This window comes from Podarcis melisellensis (assembly GCF_964234715.1).
Source record: "Podarcis melisellensis genome assembly, chromosome: 3".
NCBI classification, from domain to species: domain Eukaryota; kingdom Metazoa; phylum Chordata; class Lepidosauria; order Squamata; family Lacertidae; genus Podarcis; species Podarcis melisellensis.
This window is the reverse complement of record NC_138530.1, coordinates 89,265,593-89,285,076: the sequence shown is the minus strand read 5'-3', so window position 1 is coordinate 89,285,076 and position 19,484 is coordinate 89,265,593. Positions and strand designations below refer to the sequence as shown.

At 42.8% G+C, this 19,484-nt stretch overlaps 1 protein-coding gene across 1 annotated transcript; it reads left to right on the top strand.

Annotated features, from left to right (window-relative positions):
• Nucleotides 1–1,051: 1,051 nt before the first annotated feature.
• Nucleotides 1,052–17,923, top strand: GFRAL (GDNF family receptor alpha like). The gene is made up of 10 exons (XM_081906298.1): nucleotides 1,052–1,427; nucleotides 4,583–4,717; nucleotides 7,515–7,664; nucleotides 8,823–9,221; nucleotides 11,463–11,513; nucleotides 11,910–12,240; nucleotides 13,631–13,884; nucleotides 14,453–14,548; nucleotides 14,919–15,000; nucleotides 16,080–17,923. The coding sequence occupies exons 1-10, from the start codon at nucleotides 1,406–1,408 to the stop codon at nucleotides 16,204–16,206; spliced, it is 1,647 nt and encodes a 548-aa protein (XP_081762424.1). The 5' UTR covers nucleotides 1,052–1,405; the 3' UTR covers nucleotides 16,207–17,923.
• The last annotated feature ends 1,561 nt before the right edge of the window (nucleotides 17,924–19,484 follow it).

Sequence of the window (19,484 nt, the reverse complement as noted above, 5' to 3'; positions counted from 1 at the left end):
TTTTAAAAGGAGGGAGAATTCTAAAAAGGGTGGGGGAACATACCCCAAAAGAGTTCAACAAAGGCTACGTATGCTCAGTGCCATACAATGCTAATGGGACACACACACACAGAGGAATAGAAAACTGGGGAATGGTGTATTCTGGAAAAACCTGGCAGCAAAGGGACTCAAAATGGAGCCCTGTATACAACTGCCACCCATCTCTAGGCTGACCAAAGTCTTAAGCCCAGGAGCCAGGCTTGAAATGCATTGCTTGAACAGGTTAGCTTTCATAGAGGAGTTTTGTCTTAGCCTCACTTTGCTTTCCCATTTCCAGACCTGCCTCCTGACCATATGCAAGGCATATTCTATAGGACATCTGACTTCACAAGGAAGTCATCTGATGCCTCCCAACTTATAGAGATGAACAGTGTGTCCAGATGGCTGCACTCAAGGAATCCAATCCTTTGCTCCAAGTTTTGTGCCATCCTCTCTCTTGGTCTTTTCTTCGTTTCCAAAGCCACAGCTGTAGGGTCAGGGCATATGCTTTGCATGCAGAAGGTCCCAGGATTAATTTCCAACATCTGCAGGTAGGGCTTGGAGAGCTAGCTAGTATCAACATTTCTGAATTAGGTAGTCCAATGGTCTGACCCCCATCCACTTCTCCTTATCTAATGCCTTATACCTCCCCTCTTTCTCACAGGTGGGCTCCTGCTACTCAGCTTCAGAAATGTTTGTGTTCCCCCATCTCCCTTTCCCTGTCACTGTGAGCCCATCTTTATTGAGCTGTGCCCTCCCATTTTGGTATGCCCCACACAGCTAGAGCATGAATTCATCTTCTCATGTCACCAGGGTTTCCTGGGACCCCAGAGAAGCAGATACTGCAGCAACTCCCAGGTTTTAAAGGTCCTTAGAAGGTCCCTTGGAAAACAGCAACCACCCGCCTGCAGGTTTCCACCTGCAAGATTAGATTTTCCCTTTAGCTTTGAAGGAGTGGGAAGCCCCTCTATCTTCAGGAGGATGAAGAAGGAAATTCTGTTTATCATCATTAACTTGGTATCACGACTGAACTATTGCCTCACCAGGCATTTGCTCAGGAGGCTATAATTCATCTGGACTCGCAGGCAGCAAAGTATGTAGTAAGCGACTGTGAGGGCAGCTTTTACTATACTCCGGAAATCTGCAGCAGGTGTGAAATGGAGGGTTGGCTTTCCTATCTCTCTGGGATACTTAAAGCAAGCGAGAGCAGGGAGGGGAGTCCCACCAGAACGGGCTCACTCTTTCAGCGCCAAGGTGGACCAATCGCACGCAGCCGGGAGAGAGCTGTCCAGCGCGGCGTGGTGCTGAAACGACTCGGAGCTTTTGAGATTTCAGAGAGCATCAGGCGACTACCTGCAGCTTACTGTGCTCAGGACCGCCTTGCGCGATGAACTCCATTTTGTTGCTGGGTAAGTTCTGCAGAGTTCTTCCTCGTGGAACCCAATCCTATACACGCTTACTCTGAAGTAAGTGTTCACTGGGGCTTGTTCTGAATTAAGTGTGCCTATAGGACAGCAGTCTCAGCTGCCTGATGGAGGGCACAGAATTGGACATTGTATATGGTCCCTACCACTTATTGGACTGCTCCCTCCTATTGTATGCAATATAAAGGATAGACTTTGTACTCACACATTTGCTATAAGTTAAACTTTATTTTCCTCCTTCTCTGCTCCTCTCCTATTCAAACATAATAAACTTGTTGAAATGGCAGCTGTTTTGTTTGCTTTTAGAAACTTTGCTTTTAGTCTTTGTGACTGTAAAGGGGAACTATTTTCTTTTTAAAATGTATAAGCAATGTGCTAATTTAGAGCTCTGTGGTCCTCAGACGAAGGGTGGAATAGAAATTTAATATATAAAATTGAAGAAATGAATATGATCAAATAAAGGTCTGTAGTGAGGAGAGCAGTTTCCTATCCTACCACAGCCCACTGTTCTTAACATGTGCAATTTTGTTCAGTAGATTCAGATAGCCAATTATTATTATTATTATTATTATTATTATTATTATTATTAATTTTATGCATTTCAATAATTTTACAATAATTTTAACATTTCAAAACTTCTCCCTCTTTCTGCGGAACCTTAATTTTTAAAAGATATTTTCTGCATATCTAAATTAACTTAATTTGCTCATTTATTCATCTACTATAAATGTATACTCTTATAAAACTGCAGGTTATTACAATAATCCTGCCAATGTTTCTATCTGTTTACAGTTTATTTGTAAATATTCAATAAACCATTTCCATTCTTTTATAAAAAGTCTATTTTCTAGTAAGTTTCGCCATTTCTGCATATTCCATAAGTTTTTGTATCCATTCTTCTTTTGCTGGGACTTTTTCTTCTTTCCATTTTTGGGCAAGTAACATTCTTGCCACTGTAGCTGCATACATGAATATATTTCTGTAATGTAGTTCTGTCCCTATAAATCCCAAAAGGAAGGCTTCTGGTCTTTTTACAAATGTTATTTTAAACATCTTTTTCAATTCATTATATATCATTTCCCAGGAAGCTTTAACCTTACTGCAAGATCACCACATATGATAAAAAGAACCTTCTTCCTCTTTTGTCAATTAACTCGGTGTTAGGTACCATTGATACTTCATTTTCATATAATTTTCTCTTAGACCATAGCATGCTGTAAATTTTATATCCATATTCCACATCGTTCCCACGCTTCCACATCTATATTATGACCAATATCTATTGCCCAATGTATCATTGAGTCAGATAGCCAGAATTTATCCCCAATTAAATTGACATTTGCAGTCACTAAGAAAATGTAATCGAAGTGAGATGACTGAAGGACCACATGGCTGTCACATGGCTGACTGGTCTCTACGACCATATAGCAGAGCAAAACTTCATTCAGATTTCTATTACCAGTGGGAATGTATTGTGTACTGGGAGGCAAAACTGTTTGTCTGACTCAGCCCATTCTGTCCCGTCTCTTTAGCAGTGTGTTGCTCCTTCTTTTGTGCCCAAGGTTACTAGTGCTCTGTGGAACATGGCTAATCCTTTAAATGCTCATGACTGTTGATGCTTCATGAGTCACATGGCTTTCTTGTTCCCAGAGGCAATGTGTGATTGGAACATTCTTCATGCGCTCCTGGCATGGCTGGAAAAGAGCAAGCTTTGAAGAGCAGGTGCCAGCTTCACACTAAAATGCTATCTCTATGGTGGTACATATTTAATTTTATTTCATTGACTGCCAAGAGTGACACCTAGCCAATGTATTTAGGCTTGAGTGATGACCCGTTCCAGTCTGTAAGTAGTACAGTGGCAGATCACCCTAAAGGTACTATATGAAAGGTAACTTATCAAGTAGATCTGAAAAAGTGAGGTTTTGTTTAAACAAACACATGCTTGTTTGCTGAGTGGAATGTCTAAGTGCATGTCAGGCCACAAGAAAAGCTATTGTTACTACTGTTGACTTTTCCCTTTGGCTTGAGGTAGGTAGGTGAGAGGAGGAACAGAGAAGCCGGCCTATAGGAAGCTGCAGAACAAGAATAAGATGTTCCCATAAAACCAACTTTTTTCAAACCCATTATTTTTACTTATTAACTCTAATCTTCTGAGGAAGAGGAAGAGTTCCTTTTCACACAGCTGTCTTTGTTCCTTCCTCATGAAACTGCAATTGCAAGATGACAGTTGAGAGAGTGGAGAAATCAGATGGAACTGCTGGGTTCCTGCTGCTGTTGCCTGATGTAATAGCTAATAGCCCTGCACCTCAGCACTCAAAGTCCCATTGTTTGCAGGGGGACTTTTAAGAGTGCTGTATGTGCAATGGATTATATCGGCTTCATCTCCCCAGGCACCAAAAACTTAATGGACATATTAACAGCAGAACCTTCCACATAGCTAGACTTACTAGGGGCATGAATTGCAAGCTGGTTTGAGCCCTAGCAAAGCTCGTTTTAGAACCTGTGCTCTGTGCAAGTTAGCTTGGATGTATACAATATAACAACACATGCACGCATATATATATATATATATATATATATATATATATATGCATATACATATACATATATATATATATATATATATATATATATATATATATATATATTCTGTATATGTGGCATATCATATGTTGACATATTTAATTTTTTTTCTTAATTCTTGATTGTCTGTTACTATAATATGCCATTTTTCCCTGTATTGAAAATCCCTGTAACATATGTTTTTTAAAAAATAAATTAAAAAATAAAACTAATTATGCACACATGCACACACATTTTTAAAGTCATGAGATTAAAAGTTTCCTCTAGAACCTCCCTTTGAAATAGTGAAGCTCAGACTGAAGCAAGAACAATGGCAATTGGAGTGAAGCACAGAATGGCGAAACACTTGCCAAAGGTGAAAGAGAAGAGAGCTTAGTCTGCTTAGAAAAAAGACTGAGTTCCTTGTTCCCTGATGGATCTAAACAGGGGTATCTGAAATTCAGCATGGGTAACCTTGTGTATCTCCTTTACCCTTCCATGCTCTCTACAATAAAACATTGGGTAGAAATGCAAAGGATCCACTGCTTATCACCAAGGTTATATTATCTGTTTTGCAGTGCTGGTACTGCATTCCATGCATGTAACTGCTTTCCAGACCTCCAGATGCCAAGAGCTGAGAGAGAGATGTGAAGCTGCAGGAAATGGATGTGAAAGTGTCTGGGCTTTGCTTGAAGAAGTTTGTTGCATTTCAGGTAACTACAGAGAAGCCATAGATTGCTCTGTGATTTCAGAGAACCAGCATTCCTTGTCTAATCAGCTTCCATTAAAACAAACACTGAACTGAATTTTAAAAGGGAATTCTTCATTTCCCAGACATGTGGTAGGAGAGCTCATTTCCTGTACCCCTATGGAGGTGGGCATCATCACCACACACTTAAATGGAGGGAGCATTCCATAGAAACACACCCTTCCATGCCTAATTCCACATTCATTGACATTAATGTGAAAGATCTTATAGACTGAGAGGTGCATATGCCTGCCGGAGCTCCTGCTTACACAATGAATTGCTGAGTGGGTTGCTAAACTCTACTTCTTTGCAACTGACTTCATACTCAATGAAAACAGGGACTGGAGTATTAAATACAGTTACTAAGGAGAAAACGCCATTGCATATGGGCTAATTCTGATCATACAAAAAAAATGTTCAGGGGTGGGGAGGGGTGGACAAAGGTGTGCAGATAGCCCCAGGGATGTGTTTCCATGAAATAAAAGTTGTTAAAGCATTCCCTATACATTTTGTGAATACAGGCATCTCCCCAGTTCAGCAGGGGTTGTGTTCCTGGGTACCATGTGTATACATGAAATCACACATAGTGGGGAACACCATCTAAAAGACTTGTAAAAAACCTTTAAAAAAACCTTTTAAAAAACCCTTTAAAAACACTGCTTTGTTTCAAAATCCACCAAACTCGACTACAATCGCTCCCTCCAAACCTACGTTCTTAATATCCAAATTTCCACAGGCCTCAAAGGTCAGTGCAAAGGCTCCTGGGATTGCTAGTGGTTTTCCAGATTTTTTTGTGCCATTTTTGCAGTTTCCCCATTCTTTTCAAGCCCTCTTTGCCCTCTTTGCAGTTTACATTGATTTATTTATTTCCTGGCGCCACACGTATAGACACAGTCACATGGGTGAGTGGGGAGATGCCTATTGTTGGGAAATTTATAAAAGGAGGCAAAAGGAATACAGAATTTCAGCAGGAAATTACGAGGCATGCACCTATTACAAATCAAACTGAGCCTGCAACACTTTTGCTGGCACAAATGGTTTCCAAGTAATGCATACAATTGACCTGATAACATCATGAGCACAAAGAATAATGAATGTTCAACAAATAGACTACCTGGGGGGGCTGTTTGTTTGCAGAGGTTTGGAATTAAAAGCTTTGTAACAGAGTGTGGTCATACATAATTACTTTGTCAAAAAAAATGGGGGGAAATCTACAGTAAGTGGTTTTTAAGATGAGGATCCATGGCTCTGATCCTATGGGTTGCTCCTTAAGTTCAGTAATACATTTGAGACTCCATCTTTCCTCATCCCCACCCCAGAATATAGCTCTTGATGTTCTTCTGAACCATTTCCTTACATTTACTGACAGATATAACCTATAGCGTGTCAGACTTAGGTGTTAGGCTAAGATATACAGCCAGTTTAAAGTTAATAGAATCTATACTAAATCCCCAACGTAGTAGTATCTACAGTATAATATATACAAAGGGGAAATCTCATACTTTTCATTTGAGTGAATCTACATTGCTAAGAGTTACTCTGCTCAACAATAACAGGAAACTATTATTGTTTAAAAAACTCCAACTCCTACATAAATGAAATTCTGGCATTTTAATTGAACGGCTGAATCAACAGACTGAATCAGCCTCATGAAACTTGTAAAAGAAATGTACACCAATTTAGCACATGTCCTAAACATGCACAGATTACATGAAAGTCCTGTGACGTTGATAATTGAATTCTCAGTAGCTGCTGATCTTTCTCCTTGAGGCTAGATGTTAACACAAAAAGTGAAAAGATAGGGGTGGGTTGGCCCTTATATTTTCAACAAGTGTCTGAGTCTTTAAAAAAAAGGAAAAACTAAAATGTCCCCCTGAGCAAGTACATTTTGCATCCTTTCCAAATGCAACCAACAGGCCACAAAGCAAGTGATGCAGTATGAAACAGCATCTTTCAGGATGGTGTCCATGACATGGGTATTCTGAGTGAGAAAACCACCACTTCATGTGTTTGCCATCAGTAGTCACATAGTAAAATGGTCTTGAAAAACGTGAGAGTAAAAAAAAAACAGCAACCAGAATGTTCCAAACTTCAGGTAACAGTGCAGCAACTCCCCCCCCCTTTTTTTTAAGTAATCCCTCTTAGATACACACAGCACATTTACTGATGATTGGAAACTGTTGAGAAAATACTTAATGGAGAGTGTGTTTGATCATCCACAGAAGAATTGCATATACACCGTTCCACTTTCCAGTTCAGCAGACTGGACTGAACACGCAGAGAGCTCTTTCTTAAAAGCTACACCCAAGGACCATGCTAGCCCAGAGGTGGAGTGTGGGGTTGAATCAATAGGATTTTAACTTTGAAAAAAGAAAATGGGGGCATCTACACGTACGTACTCACAGGGACATGTTCTGTTGGAGTGTTCTTATTTTGTGGTGGTCTAGGGTTTTATACGCTAGAGATGACTTCATCCAGTGAAATGGTACCTAGTCCATGAAAGCTTTTGAGCCACTCAAATTTCAAGCCTTTAAGGTGCTACAGGATTCCTTTCATACAAACTACTTCATACCGTAGTTTATATTGGGTCACAATGTTTATTCCCACTATACCCATTGAAGTGAATGCCCGTGACTAATCAGGTCCATTCATTTCAATGGGTCTAATCCGAGGAAAAGTTAGTTGAAAAGGCAGGATATAAATAAATAGATATAATAACATTAATGAAAGTATTAAGACTCATTCTTGCATTTGAAATCCAGGCAACAACCACACAGCAAAAGATTCAACCAACTGTAATAAAACAGTCAAGTTCTTAGTTGACCAGTTCCCAGAATTTAAAGACTGCACCTGCACTAATGATAACTGCAGCACTACAGCGTTGCTTGGCAAGCAATGTTTTGGGAATAAAGGTAACAGATTATTTTCTTCTCTAGAACAAAATAATGCAGTGTAATCATGGCCCTGATAAGGCTATTAACAGCTGCTAGAAATGGGAGCCGTATGGTACCTCGAGGATCAGGGGCTCTCAGCCATTTGCTGGGGAATGATTGAGGGAGAGGTCATGTCTTGCTTGCATGATGGACATGGGCATCTGGGTTACCACTGGGGGGGAAAGGATGCTGGGCTAGAAAGATCTTTGGTCTGAAGCAGCAGAGCGCTTGTTATGCTCTTATGTTCATTGTGGCTTAGAGGTTTAGCTTTGACAAAGTATCGGATTCAAATATTATATGGATCTTTGACCTCTAATTAGGAGACTGTGACTTTCCTAAGCAATTATAGTAGTCATCGGAGTCCAAAATTCAAGACAAATAAAGTACCATTCAAATCCAGACAAAACCAATGGATTATTTCCTTCTCCCCAAGACCCCCCCCAGCTTTTCAGGTTTTTCAGGGGGGCACAGGAAGCTGCAGGAGGGGAGGGGGACTTCCTTCCATGAACTTCCCTTGGGATCCAAGCCAATTCATCAACCATTTAAGACCAGCAATGAGCCCTGCAAAATGACAAGGGTATGGACTCCAACTACCACCTTGATTAACATAAAAAGCAGAGAGGAAAATACTAGTCTTCAATTAATGTTTGACGGAAGAAAAAGAGAGATCTAAGAGCACTCCATGAGGCATAATTCCACCCTTGGGTGCTTCTGTAGGGAAGGTTCTATCCTGGATCAGCCTCACAAATAGGCAGAATGAGGTATTCACCTCAGGCAGCATATGCTTAAAAGTACAGTAAGGTCAGAGCCGTGTGTTTCACATGAACAGTCCTGCACTCCCATAGCTAGCCTGCTATCTTCAGGGGCAGTTCGGAGGAAGTGTCAAAAGTCAGATTCAGTTTCCAGTTTAGTTGGCTTTTTTGTAAATATCCTTTGCTTCAGGCAGCAAAATATCTTGGGATGGCCCTGGTACCATCCCAAATAATCATGGGGGGGGGGGAGGTATTTACAAAGCATAATTCATGTAGCTGCTCCTTTGCTTATCAGTTTTTACAATCAGCCTGATTGCATTTGAAAGATGCAGCCGCGAGCATGATCTATCTAACTGATTTTGCTCACAAATTCTCTTTTGCACAGGGAAATCGAAGCTTTACGCAAGCACAGATGTCCAGTTAGGATTCCTGCCACAGACAAAATTGCAAGAGACGGTGCACCCAGGCATGTTAGGAACCGACTGCGCGGTTGCAAAGGAAATATGCCGAGGAGATGACACCTGTTTCTTGCAGTACAAGAAATTCCAGAGAATGTGCAGAACCAAAGTAGCAAACTGTAGCCTCCGTGTGGTGGTACAGCAATGCCTCACAGCATGGAAGGAGTTAAGGAGAACAGTCCTGGGGAGCTGCATATGCCCAGAACCACTGCATAAAAGATGCACTAAAATATGGAAGCATATATTTAACAACACATGCGTACAATACACCCAGGAATACCAAGCCTCTGCCATTCAGGAGGAAACCTATGCAGGCTTTGATGCAGGTAAATGATGAAGAGTCATCTCTTCAATAACACCAGTTCAAAGATACTGTTCCTAAGGTAAAGGTAAAGGCACCCCTGCCCGTACGGGCCAGTCTTGACAGACTCTGGGGTTGTGCGCCCATCTCACTTAAGAGGCCAGGGGCCAGCGCTGTCCGGAGACACTTCCGGGTCACGTGGCCAGCGTGACATCGCTGCTCTGGCGAGCCAGAGCCGCACACGGAAACGCCGTTTACCTTCCCGCTGGTAAGCGGTCCCTATTTATCTACTTGCACCCGGAGGTGCTTTCGAACTGCTAGGTTGGCAGGCGCTGGGACCGAGCAGCGGGAGCGCACCCCGCCGCAGGGATTCGAACCGCCGACCTTTCGATCGGCAAGTCCTAGGCGCTGAGGCTTTAACCCACAGCGCCACCTGCGTCCCTATACTGTTCCTAGCAACCTTGAAATGAATAGGTGTGATGGCACAAAGCGCCACTTTTTAATTAAAAAACAAATGCAGAAAAACTGGTGGTGGGTTGGGTTGGGGTTCTCCCTGTTGACACCACTGCTCACAAATTCAAGCCCAAAGTTATCATGCTTATATGGAGTCCCAGTGACCTCTGTGTGCATTGCTTACAGGTTCTCATGCATAAGACTGGACTGTTGAAATCGATGGGACTTGCTTCTGTGCAAATATGTGTCAAGGTGTGGCATCACAACTAACTTCTCCTGCATTGTTCTCAAGGTCTTCCATGCAGGATCAAACATAGTCAGCCACAATGTGGCAGGAAACACCCTAGAATCCTACAAGAGATGTAGAGATGGCCAATCACTTGGACAGGAATAGATACATCCATGGAGGATAGGAAGATCAGGAGCTACAAGCTGTGAAGTCTATGTTCCACCTCCAGTGTTGGAGGATGTAACCAAGTGGATTGGTTACATTTTCCTTCAAAATTATAGGAAGGGCTTTGTATGCCAGCTTCCTTCATTTGGTGCAGGTATTTTATTTTCGGTATAAACAGGACTCTGTTTTTGCACCTACAGACACACAAATGCACACCAAAGGTTCCTGTTTTCAAAAAGGACAAAGGGGTAGTCTGATCTCTCCAGCACTTAAAATTGCTCTCCAAGATGTGGAGGCAAAGAAAGGGGAAAACCTGGACATTCTGGGGTTAAATCAGAAACCAAGATGGCTGCTGTAACTCTGGGACTGACCCTGGAAAATTGGGACACTTCGAGGGTATGTCATAGGCAACTGGTTGGGCATGGATAGAACAGATTGCAGGAACAGACTGGTCTTTGGCCCGATGCAGAAGGGCTTTTCTCATGTTCTTGCGTTAATCCATTATTTTTATAGATAATGGTTGTTGCCTCAGCTAGATACCTCCTCAAATAACCATTGAATCTTGACTGTGTACCTAATCCCAAAGACAGAGAGTTATTTGCTTTCCCTCTGTTTTTAATTCCACGTTGCTGTAGCTCGCTGTAACTCAAACATCATTTACTCAGTTATGTTGTTACTCCTATGTTTGGATTTCTTCTAGGCAATTCAGATAAAATTGAAGCTGATGTGTAAATGCTAAGAGGAAACAGCAGGTGCAGGAGTCAGCAATTGACATGAACAACACTTGTCCCAACACTTGCAGCTGTTGCATTATGCAATCAGTGCATGTGAGTCAATGTCAGACAAGGCTTTAAATTCATATGGTTTGCATCTATTCTCCTGCCCTGTTCACTGAATCAGGAGCTATGGCAAGCTACAGTTCCCATCCATCCCAATGGTAATGCTCAGAAGTGTTTAGCCTTTAAAAATGAAATATAAAAGGCCTCATCTGGCCATGCAAACAAGATGAACAAAGATGGTAGTGATATCATCTTTGCTGCCACCAGCAGGTAACAGTCTGGTGTCTGCAGTTTTGTGGAGGACCCCTCCCCATCCATGGGTCTTATCAGCTGTCTGAATATACTGATTACTGACACCAAGCCTGGTTAAAAGGTAAGGTTGATGTTACTCTGTGTTCCACACTCCAACGTTGTCTTTGGCTATTGGGGTTGATGGAAGCTGGAGTCAAACAACATCTAGAGCACCAAATGAGGCCCACCTTTGCTCTAAACTAGGAATGCCTCTGCTAAAGGCCGTCAAATAACCTGATCGTCATTTTTTTCTTAGCATTGTGTTTCATTGCAAACTGCTGCTTCCATTTCAAATCTACAATTAATTTACAACATGTAATCTGTATAATATGTATCTCCTTCGTTGTAGATCACCTGAAAATAAAATCACAGTGGAAGTCATCGTCTCTTTCAAACTATGGTAAACAGTAGCCTACTTTTTAAACGTTTCTATACCCTGTATCGATTTCAACTTTGTGGCCCACATAAATTATGAGTAATCCAGCTTCCTGACCCCGTGCAGAATGAGACACGGCAAGCTCATTGCAAGAGCTGGAAATAGTGATGGGCTAGGGAAAGTTACATGGGCTAAACTGAGAGGTCTGGAGGGCCATATTAAGCCCCCGGGCCTGAAGTTCGCCACCTCAATGTATGGGGTGTTTTTTTTTTCAGAAAATGCAAATAGAAATGGGTTGCCTATGGTAGAGTGACCGCCATGTCACAAATTCAAGGGAGAGTTTGATAACTGTTGTGCTTTCAAAATCACTCCTCATACCCCTATCTCTATCGTCTTGTGATCATTTTGCTGTTTCCTCAGAATACAAACACCTGCGCTCCTGCTTCCAAGTCAAAGTGGACTGTGTCAGTGATGGAGTCTGTAACAGACAACTATCTCGCTACCTTCAAGCCTGCCAAGCTAATGCAACACAGTGCAATTGGAATCGATGCCAAGCAGCCCTGCGGTCCTTCTATGAAAACATGCCTTTTAACGTAGCCCTGCTGTTGACCTTTTGTGATTGCATGCCGTCAGATGAAAACTGCCACCAAGCCAAGGGATTCCTTCATGGCACACTGTGTGGAGTCAATATGGTCCCAGCTCCTTCATGCCTCAGTGTAATTGACACATGCCAAAGAAACGAGATCTGCTGGTAAGTGGAAATACACATTTTGGGTTGACTGCTGGCACATGTGTGTTTAATATAAAAATGCACAAGGAGCCCAAGATGATCTCTTATTTATTTGCTCATTCACAATGCAGCAAATAATGTTTGCTTTCCAACCTACACCACAAGCAAAAGCTGTAAGAGGGTTTTTCTGTGATTTAAGCCTTCCTCCTAACCATCTCTGTCATTCAGGAAATTCATATTGATCTTTTGCAGGACATGTACATTTTAACTGTTCTTGAATGTGCACCCTATAATCCAGTCACTGCAAGGTGGTCTAACCGGAAGATAATGCACTTTAAGACTGTGTTACCCACAAGGCTGGGCATGGGACTTGGTGCTTTTTAATAGCATTTTCATCCTGGTCCTGGAGATGCTCAGCAGAGTAAAGGATTTGGGATCTTAGCAGGGGCTTCAGAAGGCTGATACCCTCTTCCCTGCTGCTGATACCTCTCCAGCTGTTCCTGTTGCCTCTCCAATGACATAAATCTAGTGCTAAAGCACATGAGCACATCTACACAGATGTAAAAATAATCAATATGCATAATTTAACATAGAGGTGCATACAAATTAACACTGAAAACACTGCAGGCAAATAAAGCCATAGGAGATGACAGGAGTGGGCCACCAGTAGCAGACAGGACCATTCAAGGTCTAAAAGTTCTAGGCTTGTATTGAGAGCAGAGTTAGGGTCAAGTTACAGCTTATTATGTGCCATTCACCCAGCAATGTCTCTTGTTTATCTTCGATTTTGAGGATCATAGCACATGGAGGCGGGGGAGATGTTAAACCCACCTCCCCAGCTTCAACTTCCCAAACATTGCTCCCCATTGAGGGTATGAGGCTTTAGGGTATGAACATGTCCAAGCTATACGTCCCTTGTTTTGTCACTTACAATAAATTCTTCATTTTTATTTCATTTTGTTATTTGCTAATCTATCCTTCAGCTCTCCCTGAATTATACATGAAAGGGAATAAAGGTAAAGGGACCTCTGACCATTAGGTCCAGTCATGACCGACTCTGGGGTTGCGGCGCTCATCTCGCTTTATTGGCCGAGGGAGCTGGCGTACAGCTTCCGGGTGATGTGGCCAGCATGACTAAGCCGCTTCTGGCAAATCAGAGCAGCGCACGGAAAAGCCGTTTACCTTCCCGAAGCAGTACCTATTTATCTACTTACACTTTGACGTGCTTTCAAACTGCTAGGTTGGCAGGAGCTGGGACCGAGAAACGGGAGCTCACCCAGTCGCGGGGATTTGAACTGCTGACCTTCTGACCGGCAAGCCTTAGGCGCTGTGGTTTAGACCACAGCGCCACCCGTGTCCCAGATGAAAGGGAATACCAGGAAGAATAAAATACACATTTCTCTTTCCACAGGGCCAAGTATGAAGCATTTACATCTAAGTGTTTAAAACCCTTCGCCCGACAATGCCTTGAAGATAAAGCTTGTTTCGAATCTTTGAATGCAAATGATCTGATGTGTTCTGACAGTGATGAGTGCCGAGCTGCTTATGTCGGAATGTGGGGGTCTGTCCTTCGAGGAGTCGAGTGTACCTGTGACACAACGCCACTAGCTAAGCAGACTGCATGCAAGTGGTTCTATCATATCCTCCACAGCAAATCCTGCTTCAGTAAGTTGAACTAACCCAAAGGAGCACCTTTCTCTTAATCAACCTGCCCAGGCCTTACAATTTGCCTTGTACCTTTGCCAGGAGGTCCCATTATGTGGGAACGAATGAATGAGTCAACCAGTTAACCATTTGCAGCTTAAAGTTTGCTTCATCTGCTAACAGGGGGGAAAAGATTCCTGTTTTTTAATGGCCTTATGATAAAATGGGAATTCTAGCAAAATTGGCACCAGGCACACACAAAAGCAAGGCATCAGCAGGTTTAGAGGATTCTCAAGAGTTGCAGAAGTAAACAAAACATTTAAGGGGGGAAAGCTCTACAAGAATTTGTGTTTTTTTAATTACCCAATGGGGACTGAAGATGCTCCGTTGGCACAGGTTATTGGCTGGCTGTTGTGGCAGTAGGCAAAGGGACAGAAATCTGAGAGGAGGTGGAATGAAGTATCCTGAAAAAGGGCCCAGATGTCAGGGTGGAATCCTGGACAGAAGCACTTCACAATCCAGCATTTTGTTGCAGGCTCTGCTGGCTTTCACACAATTGCTCTCTTTTTATATCCTCTTCAATTTACAGCTCAGATATCAGGTGGAAAAGCTGACCTTTACTCATCACGTATGGTTCTACCTGGAAAAATACTTCCTGTAACTGGAGAACGGTCTTCATTGTACAGTAAGTTTGGCTTTAAAAAAAAAATGAAAAAGGTCCCATCAAGGTCACTGGAGAGCCACAACGTTATGAGAGGCATAGGCTCCCACAGAACAACAACAACAACAAAAAGCACCAATCAAGGGGTCAAGGAAAGGAATCAAACCAAACTTTTAAATATTATTATTAAGAATCCTGGAAGCAAACTTAACATAGAAACCTCCTTCAGAGATAGTTTTTAGAAGCTGAAAGAAAAAATGAAATATGGTGATCAAGACCCTAGGAGATATTAAGCTGAGGACAGTGAATATTTGGTTTTAATTTGTACTATAGTGACTGCATCAAATACTCTTTGACCAATGTTTTAATTCTGTTTCCATAATTTGATTTTTAGCGGACACAATCATTATAATGATATACACCTCTTGCATAATCTTGGTGCTGGCGATAATCCTGCTGACTTTGTTAAAGACCAGGTAATTGCAATGTTTGTGTGGGGAATGCAGGGCTTCAGAGGAAATGTGTGAGAACGTCCTGTTTCCATAGTGTGTGGCTTCTGAATCCTGCAGAACCCTTTTCCTATTTGGTTCCAAGACAAACGGAGAGTTTCACGATTGCCAGTAAAACAGAAAAGACACATGAGGAATGCACATGAACTGAATAAGAAATGAAATGAATTGTGTACTGCATGTATCAGATAAGGCAGTACGTGCTGATCAAACTGTAATCTTAAATTTAGGAAAATGTGTTATTTTATACTGTAAAATAAAGTTCAGAACCATAATACAGTACCGTCCCCCGTGTGGAATGCAAGAGAGCATGGGTGTAGCCAGGATTTATGTTGGGGGTGGGAGCAGGACACCCACCTATCCTGTTCCAGAACCGAGCTACCTGCAATGCGATTGGTCAGTTTGTGGATGCCAGGCCTGTCACTCAGTTGTGTTGCCAATTGAATTGCCATAATATGGCACAACATCATCCAAGTGACCTCAGCGAGCATTTCTAGTTCAAATATTCTGATTATTTCTACTTTTAGTTAAGTATTTTTATTTATTTACTTGATTGGGGGGCAGCTGCCTCCCACCCCAGCTACACCCATGCAAGAGAGAAAATTGGGTGACATAGAGAATATTTATGCATTCCTTCAAGCTCCACCCATTTATGGCTTTGGCCCCACCCACCATAAACATGTAGTTCTGACAGAAAATTGGCCCTCAGCAAAAACAACCATTCTCCACACTTTAAAAAATAAAACAAAACAGCAGTTAAGGAGGAACACGTACAATTTATGACCTAAAAGACTCCAGCTGCCCTGAAACAGAAGGCGCACCATCCAGTTAATGTTCAGTGGATTTATTTCAATGACAGGCTGTATGTTTAACTTTCTTCTGGGAATCAAAGGGAGCTCAAAGTGCTTAACTGTGACTGGGTCATACCCAACATTTACACAGCAAGTGATAATGGCTATTGATTTCGGTCAAGTAGATTGTGTCGCTCGTGTTTCATGGGTATAGAGAATGATGTTAATGCAACACACACATGTGTTTGTTTTCAGAGCTTGCACAACTATGTATCAGGCCAAGACTGTTTCGCCAGCCCATTTATCCGAGAAGCTCATGATGCCTCGACGACCATGGATCACCGACTGCGTCGATAATGCTATTTCAGGCTCTTCTCATTAGCCAACCTGGTGCTCATATGCCATGAAATTTCTCTTCAGAGAACACATGGCCTGTAATACTGCAGTTCCACTTCAGCAAACACTGGGCAACTTACTACAAGAGAGGACACCACTGGAGTTGTAATTGCTTTATTTGCCTCAGTACTGTGTTGCTGGGTTGAATTTAAGATTGAGACATATGATATACTATAGGATGACACGTTTGGCCATGACATGTTTCCAGCCCAGCATTTGCCATACTGCTGTGTTGAAAATTTCCTCTCCATTTTTTCAACCATTCTCAAGCAGTCAGTGAGGAAAGAAATTGCATTTGAAAATTATCACAGGGAAGAGAAAATGTCAGTGAAATTCTCATGGGTACATTAGGGTGTACTTCTATTGCTTTTGAGATGGCCAAGGCATATTGAAAGTGCCCTTTCATTCCTTTCACAAACCCCAGTTCCAGGCCCTAGTTTATTAATATCTATGAGGGTTTTTACCTCTTTACTGTGACAAAGTCTATTGTCCATTAATATACAAAAAAAGTATTTTGCCAGATTGCATCTCTTATTTGCTCATATTTGCAGCTCTAAGCTGAGAGAACGGGTCACATTTTAGTCCAATGCACAGAAAAACAAGTTGTGAAACTTACCAAACGCCAGAAACATACAAATATCTACATTTGAGGCCCAGCCCAAATGTGCATTAGCCCTGCATGTATATCACACTGCAGTTGGAATGCAAATGCTTAAACCTAAATCACAGGACTTGTGTTACACTTCTGGCACAGGGACTGCTGCAACCCTGCTCTTTCCTGCACCTCAAGGAAATTTGAGAGGCGCAGCAGCAACTTCCCCCTGGTAATGCAATTTCCTAAGGTTTTATGCTGGCATGCAAATAAACCATGGCATGAGGGTCCTTTTGGGTGGCCCAAGTCACCTTCTCACATCATACTAGTGGCATGGGAAGGAGTGGTACCACTGTGGTCTTCATATGGCTGGGCTAATTTTACTGACCCTTTGCAGTTCTTCGTTTGATATGCTATTTCGTAAAAGCACTACAAATCTGCTCTGTCTCCTGCTGGGATTGTAATGAGGCCTTTTCAACCAGCAAACCTTTCTAAGCATTAGGACCCTTTCAAGTATTACGCTTTAACACTGGTGTGCAGAATCTCTTTTAGCAAACCTGCACCAGGATGCTTTTCGGATACAGGATATATGCTATCTCTGATCTAGGGGATTTCTCCCCTAATTCCCTCCTTCCACCACCTCTCCCACTATGTACTGTCTGCTTGATAATTGGTTTGGCCAAACACCTCCTGACTGTGCTTTATATCTATTCTACTAAAAGGGGAAAGGATCCTTAATCTGAGATACAGGTTTACTATACAGGTGAAGCAGCAAAATACACTTCTTGTAGAGTTATTGAGTTTTCATTGGTGTAGGTTTTTTTATCGCTACTAAAAATAAACAAAAGTGATGTTATAATGATGTATGAATTCATCTCACAAGCGCTGCTATGGGAGTGGTGGATCCTTTCTAGCTGTGGAAACAAAGACTAGACAAAGATATGTTGAATCTCTTCTAGCTGTGTAGCTCCACTGGCACCATCAAGTAAGGAGAAAGCAGACACTAAGCAGAAAGGCAGCGCCCAAGAGTCAAAAGAGCAGAGAGGCAAGGTTATCCATTGTGAAATTTTCCCCGCAGGGTGGGGGACAAAAGAGACTTAGTATATCTAATGCTGGTCTGGTGACAACTGAAAAAAAACACACAAAAAACACTTAGAAGACTATTTTGGCATTAAGCTCTCTCTCTCTCTCTCTCTCTCTCTCTGTATGTGTGTGTGTGTGTGACAGCTAGGGAAGATGTCATCAGAAGAAAATGACCAAAGTGTGCTGAGTAGATCGAATTTTAAAACCACAGGGCAGCATCCAATGGATTTGTTCTATTAGTGCAAGGATTTACATTTGTAGAATGAAACCTTCCTTCCCTCTTCTCTTCCCACAAACACCCCCATGCACACCCCCAAATCTGCTCTGGAGGGTTGTATGAAATCCCAGAACAGATTTAGGAGGCACGCACAGGAATAGGAGAGGGAGGGGAAGTTCTGTCAGGCAGCCCAAAGTGCATGTGCTGACAGAATGCGTGCATTATTCCACAGTAAAAATCTGTCTGAGGCTTTTTTCTGTTTTGCAGAGAGGGAGGGGGGAAAGCACTCCCGCCAATAATTTGAGTGCAGGTTTCCCACTGCAACACAGAACATATTTCCTAGCAAGGTGGTGGACTCTCTTTCATTGCGGTTTTTAAAGCAGAGGCTGGATATCCAGCTATCAGGAATGTACCTGGACAGGCTTGGAGTAGGTGGACTCTGAGATCATTTCCAACTCAATGATAAAGAAGTTGGGCAATAGGGGCAGTACAGGATTCCTTTTGGTGTACCGACCTCCCCGCTGCACCAAGGATTCCCTGCCCGAGCTGCTTCAGGTCGTGGCGGATATGCTCCTGGAGACACCTAGCTTGGTTGTCCTGGGGGATTTTAACATCCATGCCGACACGACCTTACAAGGAGCCGCTCGGGACTTCGTGGAAAGCATGGCCTCCATGGGGCTGTCCCTGAATAAGTCTGGCCCAACTCATAGCCACGTACATGCCTTAGACTTGGTGTTTACCTCTACGGATGTTGGTGATCTGACATTAACTAAAAGCGAAACAAAAGAAGTGCCATGGTCAGATCACTTCCTGGTGCAACTGGACTTCTCCGCAACCCTTCCCCTCCGCAGGGAGGTGGGACCAATTCGGATGGTCCGCCCCCACCACTTAATGGATCCAATCGGCTTCCAGAGAGTGGTAGGGGATACTTTATCCCAAGTTGATGGCCTTTCAGCTGATTCCCTGGTGGCCCGCTGGAATGCGGAGTTAACCAGGGCAATTGACTGTCTGGCTCCGAAGCGCCCTCTCCGATTGCATGGAGCCCGGACAGCCCCGTGGTTTTCCCCGGAGCTGAGGGTGATGAAACAATCGTTGAGACGGCTAGAGCGCCGGTGGCGGAAAACTCATTCTGAATCAGACCGGACACGGGTTAGAGCTCAACATCGAGCCTACCAAGTGGCAATGGCGACGGCGAAGAGGGCCTTCTTCGCCGCCTCCATTGCATCTGCAGAAAACAGCAGCAGGAGACTTTTTCAGGTGGTTCGCAGTTTATCGGAACCACCTGTACCACCGGGGCCTGGTAGGGACCCCAAGATCTCCTGCAATGCTTTTGCAAAGTTTTTTGCAGATAAAATCGCTCAGATTCAGAAGG